We start from the raw sequence: 16387 nt of genomic DNA on the forward strand, positions 1-16387 counted from the left end.
CGTCCGATAGCGGCTGACCTTGGTGAGAGAGACAAAAACCTGGCAATCTTATATCTTCTTTTCAAGTGAAATTCTTCACTGATATCGAAAAGGTGAAAACAAGCAATGTTAATTCTCTAAATGAAGTATTAACAGTAACTGCACGATAAAGTGTAGTACATTGCCACTTAAGTGTGGCTGACCCCTAGGGGTGGATGTTACTGTTGCTTTTAGCCCCAGGAGGACATCTCCTCCAGCTGGCTTATATATATATATATATATATATATATATATATATATATATATATATATATATAGTTAAGTGGAGAATGGAGAAACAAACACAAAAAGAAGCAAGTCGATTGGGCTAGTTAGCCATTTATTTAATTATGTGGAGATTATATAATGAGTCATTTACTATCGTTTTGATGTGCCAAATGGTTTGGCAGATCTCTTCAGAATGTTGAGAAGTATGTTAAAGTTCATGGTGTGAGAGATGCAGGAGTAACAGCTAGTGGATATAGTGGTATAAGAATAGAGTTAGGTAAAGTTAGTCTTACATTTTAGTTGAAGTTGTGTTAATAGTCTTTCTGCGAAGGAGAGGTAGGGTGAGTGCTGTTCAAGCTCGTAGTTCCAATTTTGGTCAAACGCATTTCGCACGTGTTTATTTATATATATATATATATATATATATATATATATATATATGACGGACTTCTTTCAGTTTCCATCTACCAATCCACTTACAAGGCTTTGGTCAGCCCAAAGCTATAGTAGAAGACACTTGCCGAAGGTGCCACGCAGTGGGACTGAACCTGGAACCATGTGATTGGTAATCAAGCTACTTACCACACAGCCACTCCTCATAATATTGATAACCCTTTCATCATTACTAACCAGAACTTGAATAATGCAACTAATAATTTAAACAATAATATAAGTGTAATTAATGATGATGCAAGGAAAATTTTAAATACCTCAGCAAGAAAATCCCAAAAAAGAAATGAAATGGATGAAGAAAAGAGAGAATTTCAGAGAGCAAGAAATCAAGAGTATCAAAGATGAAAATGAGAAAGACTCTTATTTCAAGGAAGGAATGAAATTAGAGAACACAGATTGGCCCACCAAGTGTTGAGAGAAAATTCAACACTAGAAATATGAGAGGAAATTACAATTTCACACATTGTGGCAAGAAATTCTCAGCCTATGGAGAAGCAAGAAATTATTACTCAAGTAAGAACCAACCAAAGTTAAATGTCATAACTAATAGCTTAAGCAACAACAATAATATAAGTGTAATAAATAACGGTACAAAGAAAATTTTAAATGCCTCAGCAAGAAAACGCCAAAAGGGAAATGAAATGAGTGAAGAAGAGAGAATTTCAGAGAGCAAGAAATCAAGAGTATCAAAGACGAAGATAGGAAAGACTCTCAATTAAAAGAACACAGTGTTGTCCTCTCAACACCAAGTGTTGAGAGAAAATTTGACACTAGAAATAATAAGAGAGGAAATTAGAATTTTGCGCATGGTGGCAAGAAATTGTCACACCATGGAGGAAAGACTAAGATATGCTGAACAATGTACTTCTGTTAAATCATTTACAAATGCAACATTCGATTATGATCCAACTAAAAATTATGATAATCTATCAAATTTAGGAACAATGTCAGTAGTTTGTAAGCATTGGTGTGCAAAACTATTTCAGGATGAACCTAAAGAATTATGTTGTTCAAATGGTAAAGTTAGATTAAATTTGATTGAACGACAACCTGAACCTTTAAATGAATTAATGCTTGGGGGAAAATTGGGATTCCAAAAACTTTTTTTAAATTGTTAAAATAATATAATGAATTGTTTTCAATGACATCCTTTGGATTGGTGAATCAATATCTCTAGTGGGATTCATGCCAGTTTTCAAAATACAAAGTCAAATTTACCATAGAATAAATTCATTTTATAATACAGATGAAAATATTCCTAAATATGCACAAGTTAATTTTATTGATGATTTGAATGACCAAATTAACATCAGAAATAATAGATTTCCTGCGACAATGTTACACATTACAAGAGATATTCAAGAGATACTTTTGGAAAATAATGAGCTTAATATTGGACAAATTAAAACTATGGCATCTTTGGTTAACAAACCTAATCTTAAATTGTCAATTTGTGCAGATAGAGACCAGCTGGTGAGCATGCACAAAGGTACAATGACCAAGTATCTAACAATATTGGTTTAGTAATGGTTGGAACAGAATGTCCTCAACGAAACATAATTTTTACTTATAAAAATAATACTGTAAGGAAAATCAATGAATTACATAGATCCTATGATCCATTACATTATCCCTTTGGTGCATTGAAGAGGAAATGATGTCAGGAAATCGTGAAAGATTTGATAGATCAGTATTGACTTTATGTTGAATTTTTTCAAGCATCAGTTGAGCTTGTTGCTATTTTGGCATTGGTTTGAGAATTGTGTATACACTTATTAGATTTGAACTCAAAAGAAGTTTTACTATTCAGAACATAGCAATGTTTAATTCAGTCTTGACAAGTTATGGCAAGGATGTTTTATTTTCAGTCATACACAGGTTACATCTTATACCTCATTCATTTGTGTTGAGTTGTTGATATCACTGCCTCCTAGATGCCAGATGTATTTCAGCAACAATATGGAGTTCTTTATGCATCTGTTTCTAAGCATGTATGGGTTTTACATGAAGAGGTGTTTTATTTATACCTGTGTGTTGTCGACATCATATACCACTTATGCATAATGATGTGTGTGTATGTGTTACCTCTTTTTGCAGTCAGTTACTGAAATGTAAATAATATTTAAAGAAGTAAAAATTTTGTGTTTCTGTTGTAATTAATGCAAGTATCATCATTATTTTGTTTGGAATAAAATATTTATGCAGAATTATGATGATCTTCATACAACAATTTGATTACTAACTGAGTTCTTTATTTCTAATTCATTTTCCTCCTGTAAATCAGTGTAAGAATTATTTTACTATTCTGTTAACATTTTTCACTATCATGTGAATGTTTCTCAAGAACATTATTATTTAGTAATCCAACTTCAATTAATTTTCTTGTTTAGGCTCAGTTGCAGAATATGTTAACTTCAAAATATATTGATTTCTTCCAAACTGAAGTATCAAACTGGCAGAAGAAATTATCAAACACTGATCAAATAATTCACATTTGGATGGAAGTGCAGCGAACCTGGTCTCATCTTGAGAGCATCTTTACGGAATCTGAAGATATTCGTCGCCAATTACCAGAGGATTGTGAAAGATTTGATAGAATTAATGTTGATTTTAAGGTAAATTCTTTTCCGGCATCAGTTGTGCTTACTGTTATCTTGGGATTTGTTTTGAGAATTGTGCATACATCTATTAGATTTGAACTCAAAAGAAGTTCTATTATTTATTGCTAATAGAGCATAGTAAAGTCTTGGCAAGTTTTAACTAAGAAATATAATTTGGTTTAATTCTATAATTTACTTTATTCAATTTTTTGGTTATACCTGTACAATGCTACCCTATCAAAAACAAAAAAAAATTGAAGCAATAAGAGTTAAGAACACTGATGACAGAATATATATATATATATATATATATATATATATATATATATTGATTGATAATCCATATTCTAAGAGATTAATATATTATCTTATTGACTCTTTCATTGTTTTGGGGTTGATAAGATAAGTACCAGTTGAGCTCTGGAGTCGTTGTAACCAACTTAGTCCTTTCCCCGGAACTGTGCCAAAATTTGAAACCAATATATTATCTAATTGACCCATGAGACAGTTAACATTCATTTAACTTCTTAATTTAGTATAGATATGTAGTTAGCAAAGATAGTTTTCTTCATATTTTATGCATCATTACTCCGATGATTTTAGTTATACAGTGTTTCTGGTTATGTTTTTATGATAGCTTAATTAGTCAGCCAAGTTAGATTTTCTGTTGCATCTCTATGTTCAAATATTTTGGAGTTAATTTTAACACTATGTAGAGAGTGTGTACACACACACACACAGATTGATACACCTTTGTTAGTAAATGGAAACTAATATGCTAAATCACCTGTTTTTTAATTGCCAATGCCTATAAACAGGAATCTATGTAATTGCTTTTAACAGTTCAGTAATTAACTGATAAAAGCAATATCTTTTAATAAACTGAAAAGTTTTTTGATTGATAATGAAAATTTGTCAGTGGATTAATTGGATTGTAAAACAGATGAGTTTTTCCTGGTGAAGTTCATATGACACTCTAACTAGAGTTATGACCACAATGAAGTTACTTAGAAATGACTCACTTGCAACTAAATGTTTTGTTGAATTTGTTTGCTCTTCAGTTTCAATTAGCCATACCTAAATATATATCAACAAGTATATGTTGATAGATGGATAACTAACTGGCTCCTGGATTCCCTTTAAACATACTTATTGTTAGGAATTTAGAAACCAACATTGTGTTAAGATATGTTAGTATGTTATTTGCATTTGCTGTGAATATAGATCTATATACTGTGCTCTTTAAATAATGAAGGGAAATTCACTTATGCAAAAGAATTTTGCGCTCGAGACAGTATTGGCTAAGTGAAATTGTTTGAGCTGAAATAGATCTCAGTTCTCCTTTTGAATTCAAACACCCTGGAATCCACTTGAATGAAAAACAAAGGGAATCTACAGTGTACACCTTCCAAAATTGAATTCATAGTTCATCCAAGAAGGGTTTTGCAACAAGATCTTTATGTGTATGAGAGTTATCCAGTTTTCAAATCACTGCCATTACTTGCGTAATACTCCATCCTCTCTCTCTCTTGTTATGTCTCACTTCAGATGTCTCTCTCATTTATTTCTCTCTAATGCACTTTTATAGAGACAGGAAAAAGAAAAACTGAGATTGCTGTTACACAAATGTACTGCTGCTATTATCTGCATCATCATCATCCATTTCTCTCTATTTATAGCTTTCTTCCTTCATGTGTGTCTTTCATTTTCTATCTCACTCTTCTCACTGAATAATATTCCAGATTGAGAGAGAGAAAGAGAAAGAGTAATGAGAGACTGAGGAAAGAAGAAAACAATGTTTCATGTCACACAAACATATCACTGTCATCATTGCTGTCATCATTCTCTCCCCTCTCTCTCTCTCTCTCTCTCTCTCTCTCTCTCTCTCTCTCTCTCTCATTCTCTATCACTCTATTCTACTGTTGCAGAGGTGGAGAGTAAGAGAGAGAGAAAAGGTAGAAAGATAAAAGAGACAGTGAAAGAGGAAGACAGAGTTTGATATCACAAAAGCATACTACCACCATCATAACCATCAATCTCTTCTTTTTCTTTCTCTCTGTCTCTATCTGTTTATCTATCAAATCATCCCATAAGTTCTGTCCAAATTTTGAATAAAGAAAACAAGTGATCAAATGTTATATTTAATTGAAATTTAATCATCAATGTAAATTCCCTGATTATCTATGATTGCCTTCCATCTATTTACAAGCTTTTTAATCCCATCAATGTAAAAATCTTTTGGTTTCAAAGCAAAGAAACCTGAAATGTCAGTTTCGACCTCCTCCTGGCTTGCAAAAGTTATGTCCTCCAAATGATTCTGTAAACTATGAAACAAATGGTAGTCTGAAGGAGCAAGGTCAGGAGAATAAGGTGGATGAGGAATTTTTTCCCAACCAAGCTCGTCGATCTTCTATGATGTGATCTTTGCAGTGTGGGGTCACGCATTGTCCTGATGAAACATCACTCCTTTTCAATTCACTAAAGCGGGTCTTTTTTTCTTCAAAGCTTGGTTCAAATGCTCTAATTGCTAACAGTAGACTTGAGCATTGATTGTTGCATTAGGTGGTAACAATTAAAAGTGAATTACTCCTTTGCAATCCCACCAGATAGAGAGAAGAACCTTTTTTTCCATCAAGTTCCCTTCTCGATTGTGGTTGAGCTTTTTCCCTTTTACCAAGACACTGTTTACAACGTTTAACATTTCGATAGAAGATCCATTTTTCGTCACCACTCACAAGTCTATCCAAAAAGAGTGAAACGAGTTCACAAGAATGGAGAGAAGAGTAGATGTCAACTTGGGATTTGCAGTTGCTTTCAGACAATTCATGAGGCACCCATTTTCCAAGTTTAGGAACCTTTCCAAGTTGTTGAAGATGACGATGAACAGTTGTCTGGTTTGAATTAAGCTTTATTGCTAATTCTTCAACTGATAATGCAGGGTTTTCTTCAAGTAATGCTTCAAGGAGCTTATCATCAAACTCAACTGGACGTCCTGTTTGTTCTTCATCTTCAATGCTGAAATCTCCACTTCTGAATTTTTCAAACCATCTTCTGCAAGTTCTTTCATTGCAAGCATTCTTTACCATAAACTGAGTGTATGTTTCGAGTCGCCTCGGCTGCAAAGTTTCCTTTTTTGTACTCATAAAGCACTATGTGCTTCAAATGCTCTTTGGATACTTCCATGTTAGAAAAGGTTTTAATCAAAGAAATTTTAATTCTATTATTCTGTAAAATAATATTTTATTAGTTTAAATGTACACAATTGCATAAAAATAGGTTTTAATTCCATTAGATATTCTAAAATACTATTAAATTTCATTCAATTTTAAAAAAGGTAAAATCAGACAGAACTTATGGGATGACCTGATGGCTAGCTATCTACGTGTGTCTTCTGTGTCTCTCACTATTTATCCCCCTCTTTTCCACTATTCAAGATAGAAACTCAGTGAGAGAGAGAGATGAGAGAAAGATTACCACTACTACTCCATTTTCACTTTCTTCCTCTGTTCCTTTTAATGACAGGGTATGGTTTGGGGGAAATCTGGCTGTTTATTTCACAAAATAAATATTATGCAATTTACGTGTTTATTTTTAGTGTTTGTCTTAGAGTTTCTGCGTTTATATATAGAGAGATACATAACTATTTTTTGTTCATTTCTGTCTGAATCTTTATAGCAAATGGTTTCTGAAGTTGAGGTTACCAAAAATGTAATCCAAGCAATAGATCAGCCAAATTTATATCAACGCTTAGAATCAATACAGAAAGAATTGGTGAAGTGTGAAAAAGCTTTAGCAGAATATTTGGAGACAAAACGCTTAGCTTTCCCTCGCTTTTATTTCGTCTCATCCAGTGACCTTCTTGATATTTTATCTAGTGGAAATGATCCACTTGCAGTAAGTGTTAATTGGACACTCCACAATTTTCTTTCTATCTACATATAAAGCAATCTGAACAACTATTAATTTATATGTGTATTTTCTTTGTTATAACTAATTATTGTTAATGGGGATCCTTTCTAAGCAGAGATGAAAAGTATGAAAGAGATTAGTGTGAATTATTTTGAATTTGGAAAATTGCAAGTTATGGTAGGTTGTTCTTCTATAATGGTTAGCTTGTTGGCTGCATATAAATGATGAACAACAGTCATGAACAGTTAACAGAAGCTTTATTTACTGCACAGTATTTTCTGTGTTGGTCTTTGAATGAAAAATACAAACAATTTATACATCCTGGGAGAGACAAACTCTGTAGTCTATGACAGAACAGCTGGTATGTATGGCTCTATGACTATGCTGTCACAACTGGAGAAATATTGTACTAAATTCATGACAACAAATTTATACCTTGTGTCTGTTTGGCTGGAGAATGGAATTGTCACCACAACAGTCTCAACATTCTGGAATTAGTGCCAAAAATTCACCTTTTTAGAGGCTTCATTAGAAGATTCTAGAAAGTTGAATCACATGATGTTTCGATGTTGATCACATAAAATAACTTTGGCTTTGACTAAGCTGTGATGCTTACTTGGCTATTCAGCAATTCAATTTCAAATCTTCTACAATATAATGGGAAAATATATAGTCCCAGCTCACTTCTGAGCTGGGACAAGTAGTTGGTTGAATGACTTGACAAAACCAACAAGGTTATTTTTCCAGTTATATTATGTCTAAACCTAACTGAGGACTATGCAGTGATTAGTCTTATAGATTTCAGTTGAAGAGTCTAGACACATACTCTCTCCACAGTCAGGCCTATTCTGTATGCCTACACATTCTGATAAAGTCTACAATGGAGGCAAGCAATGTAGATTCACTCAGAACATAACAGTTGCTGTTTCTCTGTACTTATTGGTGATCAGATATTCCCTAGTGCAGTGTTTGGGATTAATGAGGCTATTGATGTTGCAGCTATTTTTGTGTGTACTTGTTTTCTGTGTTTGTTTGAAATAAGGGAAATATTATGTTTAAGATACTGTTGTAGTAGTGGTCAGGGTTGCTATATATGGGTCTGTGACCATTTTTCATATAGGGGCAGGAATGAGAGAGTTGGGTCTTGCTGCAGTAACTAACTGTGCATTTCATCTGTCCAGGAAACTTTTCATTTTTAGTATCTTTGTTTCATTATGCACTACACTTCATTACAACCTGTAATGAAGTCTAGTGCTCTGTTTTCTTTACAGTTTATAGTATTTTGTTGTAGGGCTTGGGGTCCAAATAGAGATACTATAGTCCATTATAGATCTAATGAGTTGTTTGTACCTCATTGTTGTTTGTTAGCCTCATATGGTCTTGTGGTTGTTCTATGTATACTTGTTCATTGTTTTTCCTTCTTTATTGTCTTTTATGCATGTCATGAATGTTATGGAGGTGTTGAATGTAATTCCTATCAGTTTTGTCTTCTGTGTGTATTATATATACTTAAGGTAAATATCATGGCTGTATGTATTTACTGCTAGTAAGGAAAGAGGCGTTTTTTGTAGAAGCTATTTTAAGTCTATTGTTGTAGAGCAAAATTGGTAGCTGATTGATGGAGAGTTTGGCAGTGTCTATAGAAGTAGGAGGATAGGAGTGTGACATAATTTGTATGTATGTCTAAGGAGGTGTAAGAACATAGTGTAGTTATATGTTAAATATGTGCAAAGGGAATGATGGATTTTTGTGGTATTCCATTACAAAAAATGTTGTTCCTGTACACTACAAATGCTTCACAACTGGATAGGTAAATAGTTAGCCAGTATTTTGTGCTGTTACCCACAGATTAACTTTGATTGAACAAACCTATAATCAGAAACTGTCTAACTATAACCATCTCATCATTTTAAGTGCTTACAGTACTATATTATCTAATGTGTCCTACTCTTTGTAAGATAGTAGGGTATGATCTGAATGAAGTTTGGCTGCTATTTTTACAAGGTCAAGTAACCATGTAAAGGCTTCCTTGTTGTTTCTTTATGTAACAAATAATATTTTTTGGTATGAATGGAATCAAAAACTTTGCCGACGTAGAAGGTAGTGAGAATAGTATGTGTGGAAAGTGTTTTTGTTGTTGAAGCCATTATATATTTTCCAGGTTAGGTTCATGAAGTTTTTATGAGGTTGGCTATTCCTGATATATATTTTGCCCTGTTTTAGGGATGTGTCAAGCTGATAATTTTTTTTTTTTTGCAGATGCAGTTTTGGTTGTTTATATGTAGTAGTAGTAATAGCAGAAGCAGCACTATCCCAGATATGGGAGTAATACTCCATTTTGGGTCATTCCTGCTTTGTAAAGGGTTGCTAGGGATTGAAGTATTTTCTCATCCTGAAGAGAAAGACCAATCTTTTTAATACAAACTTTACTATGATCTAGTTGGAATTTAGATATGTTATTATTATCTCTTGTGTTATTTGCGCAAATTGGGATGTGTTGAGAGTATTGAATTGTTTTTCCAGATTATGGTGTTTAGGCAAGCATGAAACATCTGTAGTTGAACTGTGTAATGTTTGGAGCTAGCTGAGGTCAGCAGGTGTGTGGTGTGTGCATGCACTTTCTTCACTGTATCCCTGGGGAGATCTTCAATCACTTCCTTGATCCTGGCCACCAGCTCAGCCTCGGTGTTACAAGCAAAGCTTGTGATCCTGCTGCCACACATGTAGCCTTTGAGCAGCAACCTTCTCCAACCATGGTTTGACCACAGTTTCCAGCAGCTTCACATAGGCATCCAAATTGAGCCTAAGGCCTTGTTAAAAGATGTGGGGTGGTATGATGTCACCCTTACAGGAGACACACCCAAAGATCATCACAGCTTGGGTTTCATAAAGTCCATGTCATGTCTTATAGCTACTACAGTGTTCAGAGAGCATTGAACAGCAATCATGATGTCAGCATTTTGATACCTAGCATGAGTCATCTTGATACAGATAACTCTTTTCAATATTGAGATGGCTTCAAGTCCTCTGTGTTGGCTAACTTTTACTCATCTACAACTTTAATCTTTATGCTTTCCAATTCTGGTGACTGTTCAACTATACATCAAGCTGTTCTTGAAAACAGAAACATAAAATAATTGTTAAATTTATCCTATACATCCTGTTTGTATGATATATATATATATATATATATATATATATATATATATAAACATCATAATACATAAGAGATGAGGAATTATGTACATTATTTACATTTGACGGATATTTGTCCTCATCTTGTTTGTTGTTAACACAATGTTTCGGCTGATATACCCTCCAGCTTTCATCAGGTGTCTTGGGGAAATGTTGAACCTGGGTTCTCATTCCTAAGGTATTTTTCGATGTTATCATTATTATTATTCAGGTCACTGCCTGGAATCAAACTCGGAATCTTAGGGTTAGTAGCCCACACTCTTAACCACTACGCCATATGGAGTGAATGAGAATAGGAAGGAAGAATTTTTGGCCATGAAAGGTTTTTCACCCCTACTGAAAGGAAGATTGTATGATGCATGTGTATGGACAGAAATTCTACATGGTAGTGAGACATGGGCCCTGAAAGCAGAGGATGTGTGAAGGTTAGAAAGGAATGAGGCTAGTATGCTCTGTTGGAGATGTAATGTAAGTGTATGTACATGTTTGACAGAGTGCTAGTGTTCTGAGAGAAAAGTTAGGCATATGAAGAATTGGTTGTTGTGTGCAAGAGAGAAGACTCGCTGGTTTGGTCATGTGATGTGGATGGATGCTGACAGCTCCATAAGGAAGCGCTGATCTCTCAAAGTGGATGGATCATGTGGAAGTGGGAAACCCAAGAAGACATAGGATGGAGTACTGAAGAACAACCTCAGGACACTGAACCTTTCAGGTGACATGACAAAGGACTGAGATGCCAAACGCTTTGCCATACTCAATAAGACCCGTATTCTGCAGCAGGAGTGTTAAGACTTGTGGCAGCCCTAATTAAAAACATCCATGCCATATCATGTGAAAGCACCTGTGTTGTGCCATATAAATGTGCCTATACAGCAAGATGTAAAAGCACCCATGCAGCGACACATAAGAGGACCCAGCACACTGGCGTGTTTGATGTTGGGAAGGCATCCAGCTGTAGAAACCATGCCAAATAAGACTGGAGTCTGATGCAGCTCCCCAGCTTGTCAGCTCTGGTCAAACCATCCAACCCATGCCAGCATGAACAGTGGACATTAAATGATGATGATGATGTGTGTATGTATATATATATATATATATATATATACATGCATACATACCCATAGATGCCTGTCCTCTATGCTGGCATGGGTTGGACAATTTGACTGGAACTGGCAAACCAGAGGATTACACCAAGTCTCCACTGTTTGTTTTGGCATGGTTTTTATGGTTGAATGCCCTACGTAATGCCAATCACTTTACAAAGTGAACTGGGTACTTTTTATAAGGCACCAGCACCTGTGAGGTCAGAAAGTAACTTGCAAGGTGGTGCATTAGAGTAGGTGGCTTTGTGCCAGGTGATAAGAGGTTAGAATATGATAGAGGGGATATGTGTGTGTGTGTGTGTGTGTGTGTGTGTGTGTATAAAATAATAATAATAATAAGTAAAAGGGATTAATAAATCCAGGCGGATATCTATAAAGCAGTCAGTGTTAAAGGAATTTCATTAACTATATCAAACAATCAGATAACAATAAATGCAAGTAGAACAAATGTTAAGGGTAACTCTTCCTGTATGACAAATAAATCCAAATATCATGTAGAAGAATTTCAAGAAATTTGGAGTATAAGCCAGCAAGAACATGACTGGAAAAAAATCACATCTTTAATTGGTGTTTACACCATACTTTACTGATAATCGTTTCTATTGTGCCAGCATATTTGGATACAGAAAAAGGTAGAAAATAACAATCAAATTAATACATCCAAAAATATATGCTAACACAACATTATCAAGGGAATCTGAAATTGGTTAAAATCAAAGTGAACTAAAAATATATCTTTAATAGATGAAATATGATATTCTAAAATGAGCCAGCTTAGCATTTAACTTTTGATAGCATCAGTAGATTCAAAGGAATAAAAAATAACCCAGGAATTCTACATCACAACAATTAGAAACAGAAATTCTACATCGTGACAATTAGCTATCAATTAAATATGCTAAAACATATTTTAGAAAAATTATATGTATTATTAGGTCTTCCCATAAGTTCTGTCTGATTTTACCTTTTTTAAAATTGAATGAAATTTAATAGTATTTTAGAATGTCTAATGGAATTAAAAACTATTTTTATGCATTTGTGTACATTTAAACTAATAAAATATTATTTTACAGAATAATAGAATTAAAATTTCTTTGATTAAAACCTTTTCTAACATGGAAGTATCCAAAGAGCATTTGAGGCACATAATGCTTTATGAGTACAAAAAAGGAGACTCTGCAGCCAAAGTGACTTGAAACATACACTCAGTTTATGGGAAAGAATGCTTGCAATGAAAGAACTTGCAGAAGATGGTTTGAAAAATTCAGAAGTGGAGATTTCAGCATTGAAGATGAAGAACAAACAGGACGTCCAGTTGAGTTTGATGATAAGCTCCTTGAGGCATTACTTGAAGAAAACCCTGCATTATCAGTTGAAGAATTAGCAATAAAGCTTAGTTCATCATCATTTTCAACAACTTGGAAAGGTTCCTAAACTTGGAAAATGGGTGCCTCATGAATTGTCTGAAAGCAACTGCAAATCCCAAGTTGACATCTACTCTTCTCTCCATTCTTGTGAACTCGTTTCACTCTTTTTGGATAGACTTGTGACTGGTGATGAAAAATGGATCTTCTTTCGAAATGTTAAATGTTGTAAACAGTGTCTTGGTAAGAGGGAAAAAGCTCAACCACAATCGAGAAGGGAACTTGATGGAAAAAAGGTTCTTCTCTCTACCTGGTGGGATTGCAAAGGAGTAATTCACTTTTAATTGTTACCACCTAATGCAACAATCAATGCTCAAGTCTACTGTTAGCAATTAGAGCATTTGAACCAAGCTTTGAAGAAAAAAAGACCCGCTTTAGTGAATTGAAAAGGAGTGATGTTTCATCAGGACAATGCGCGACCCCACACTGCAAAGATCACATCATAGAAGATCGACGAGCTTGGTTGGGAAAAAATTCCTCATCCACCTTATTATCCTGACCTTGCTTCTTCAGACTACCATTTGTTTCATAGTTTACAAAATCATTTGGGAGACATAACTTTTGCAAGCCAGGAGGAGGTCGAAACTGACATTTCAGGTTTCTTTGCTTTGAAACCAAAAAATTTTTACATTGATGGAATTAAAAAGCTTGTAAATAGAAGGAAGTCATAGATAATCAGGGAATGTACATTGATGATTAAATTTCAATTAAATATAACATTTGATCACTTGTTTTCTTTATTCAAAATTTGGACAGAACTTATGGGATGACCTGGTAGATTATAGGAAAAGCAATTGCAATTAATATGGTAATTAGTATTGAAATATTAAAATATTCTTCTATATTTATGAGAACACTTCATTGTAAAATCACTTCTACAATTCAACAATACTAATTTAGAAGAAATTATGTAACATCTCCCCTTGGCAAATACCACATTTAAAATTAACAGTGTTGTACAATAGTGTGCAACCAATAATAGGCCACTTTAAATCATAGTTAATATCCCTGTCTTTTAAATCCCAAATGCATTTACTAAGATTCATAGAATTACATTTTCTTATATACTTAAATGAATGAGAATGATTACATAATCTAGATATCCAAATTGTAGCAGATGAATCCATGCAACAACACGCATGATGCCCTGCCAGTATCTTACACCAATACATCATACTCCTCCTCAAACCCCAACCCTCCAAAGGACAAACAACTTTGTTTTAGCAACCATAAGGTATTTGTATGTGGTACTCAAGGTTAAAGGAATTAGTATTCTCAGAAGTAGGTGTTAAGGCAGGATTATCAGCAGTATTATAATCAATATTGATGTTATCTTAAAGGTATTATTAATTTCACAGTCGGAATAACTTTTACTTAAAGTATCAAAATCTAGTTCAGAGAAATTATCATTAGAGTTAATTTCACAATTCATACTATTGGTTTTACTCATGTTTACTAATTTTGAGTTGAGATACTGTCTAATTTAATTATGTGCTACTATAATTTCAGCCAAATTTCTGGTGGTTGAATACAAAAATTTTACTTTATGGCGATTAAATAATTTCCAATACTTACTTGAAGGTGTGAAATATTTATGCAGTAAAGTATTTCTGAGGAATATTTATAGCTATGTAAGATATGAAATGGTGCATTATACCAGATAATGTTCTTTGATTTAGTCTTTCTATTAATTATATATATGTGTGGGGAAAAATGTCTTATAGCACTGTGGCTGCTAGTGTGATGTTTATATTCAGATCATTGTGTATTCTGGCATGCTGAATCAATGCTTTATTTTGTATCTTGTTTCATTAGTGAGTTGTGGTAAGTACCAACATTTTCTGCAGTTTCAGCATCACTGTTGTATCTCTAGTACTTAAGGTTACCAAAGTTCAACCTGTTAGGGTATCAATGTTCAATCTTATTGCATACAAGTGACAGGCAGTCAATGAGTGTAAAGAAGGATGCTTTAATGAAGATTGTGAATTGACTCCACATCTACATTTGATTGTATAATTTCTTATTGAATAGTAGAGATAATTATTCCAGTACATGAACCTGAAGTAAAGATTGGATGAAAGATTTTTTAATTGCTGTATTTACAGAAGTAATATACATGTAACAGTTAATAATCACTGGAAGATATGGACATAAATATGACAATTTGATTGATAAGGTCATAGGTATGAACAGTTATGTTATGTCAAATTAACTAGTCAACAGAAGTCTCTAGATCTATTTCTGGACTTCTAAACTTCAGTAAATGAGTCTTCTCAACCTGTTCACATCTAATATATAAAATTACAGATTAACCTGCTATTAAAGCTTCATTACAATCATTACAAAAACACACCTAATATTAGTATTTTGTTTCAGGTTTGTGTTCACCTTGTAAAACTCTTTGATAGTCTTGCTAAATTAGAATTTGAACCAAACACCAAATGGGCAAAAACTATGTTTAGCAAAGATGGAGAAAAGATAGAACTTAGTAAATTGTGTGACTGCTCTGGACAGGTAAGAATTTCTTATATTGGAGTTCTAGAATTATTTGGAAGTTCATAACTTAATTTCAAATCTGTATTATGGAAATAAAAACAAAAATTTGTATTTTAAATTATTATTAAATTACTGTAAAACTTTTGTCTTGTCAGAGGCAAATTAACTGGACTGAACCTAGTTTTTCTTGGTTTGGAAACTATAGGACACCACTTAAGTAGAGTGAAATGATTCAAATAGGAACCAAACCTTTATTACAAACCCTCCAGAGATCAACTGTCTTTCTGGATAACAGGTGTTAAACTTATGTATAAAAATATAGATAGGCAGTATGTATTTTTCCAGTTCTTATTGCAATATCTTTGTCTGAAATAGGTAAAGACATTGCCATTAATATAGTTTATCCTGGTATTTGTTGGGTGGGTTAGAGAATTTGTAATTTCAGGCCTTTTCTGTGTGTCCTATGGTGTTGTTAGATTATCTAAGATCTTGCAAATTAAACTTTCCAAGTGAAACTGGAAATTTTCTATCCTAGTACAGGAGACAAGGCTTGTTTGATATACATTGTAGGAGTTGGTTTGGCTTTCAATGACAATATTCCAGTTCATTCACTCTTCTCTTTATTTTATAAAGTGAAGAAATTAAACAGTTTAAAAGAATAGAATTTGAACTGTCCAAGGGTTTCCTTTGTAATAGTTCACTGATTCTCTAATGTTTTATGAGGGAACCTGAGTTGGGAACAACATGAGTATTAAATGAAATCAGTCTCATCCATAGTTAAAGTGACAATAAATTTTCTCTTGCTTCAAATATTATTGGAATCTGTATTATGCAGCTATATGAAAGTTGTTGCTAGTTTGGTTATATGTACCTGAAATAATGGCACTCTTTGCAAATTCTATGGGAGGAGACACGTGAGATGGAGAGTTGCTTGAGAGATCACAAGATGTGTGACAAGAGA

At 33.7% G+C, this 16387-nt stretch overlaps 1 protein-coding gene across 1 annotated transcript in view; it reads left to right on the top strand.

Moving 5' to 3' along the window:
- The window catches only part of LOC106876453 (dynein beta chain, ciliary), an 855334-nt gene that overhangs the window by 356036 nt on the left and 482911 nt on the right, over window positions 1-16387 (top strand). Inside the window, exons 23-25 of the mRNA XM_089350837.1 lie at window positions 3090-3314; window positions 6975-7193; window positions 15307-15444. Coding sequence (XP_089206963.1) covers window positions 3090-3314; window positions 6975-7193; window positions 15307-15444 — 582 coding nt within the window. The remainder of the gene's footprint in view (window positions 1-3089; window positions 3315-6974; window positions 7194-15306; window positions 15445-16387) is intronic.

This window comes from Octopus bimaculoides, chromosome 1, assembly GCF_046866305.1.
Source record: "Octopus bimaculoides isolate indiv1 chromosome 1, ASM4686630v1, whole genome shotgun sequence".
Classification (NCBI taxonomy): domain Eukaryota; kingdom Metazoa; phylum Mollusca; class Cephalopoda; order Octopoda; family Octopodidae; genus Octopus; species Octopus bimaculoides.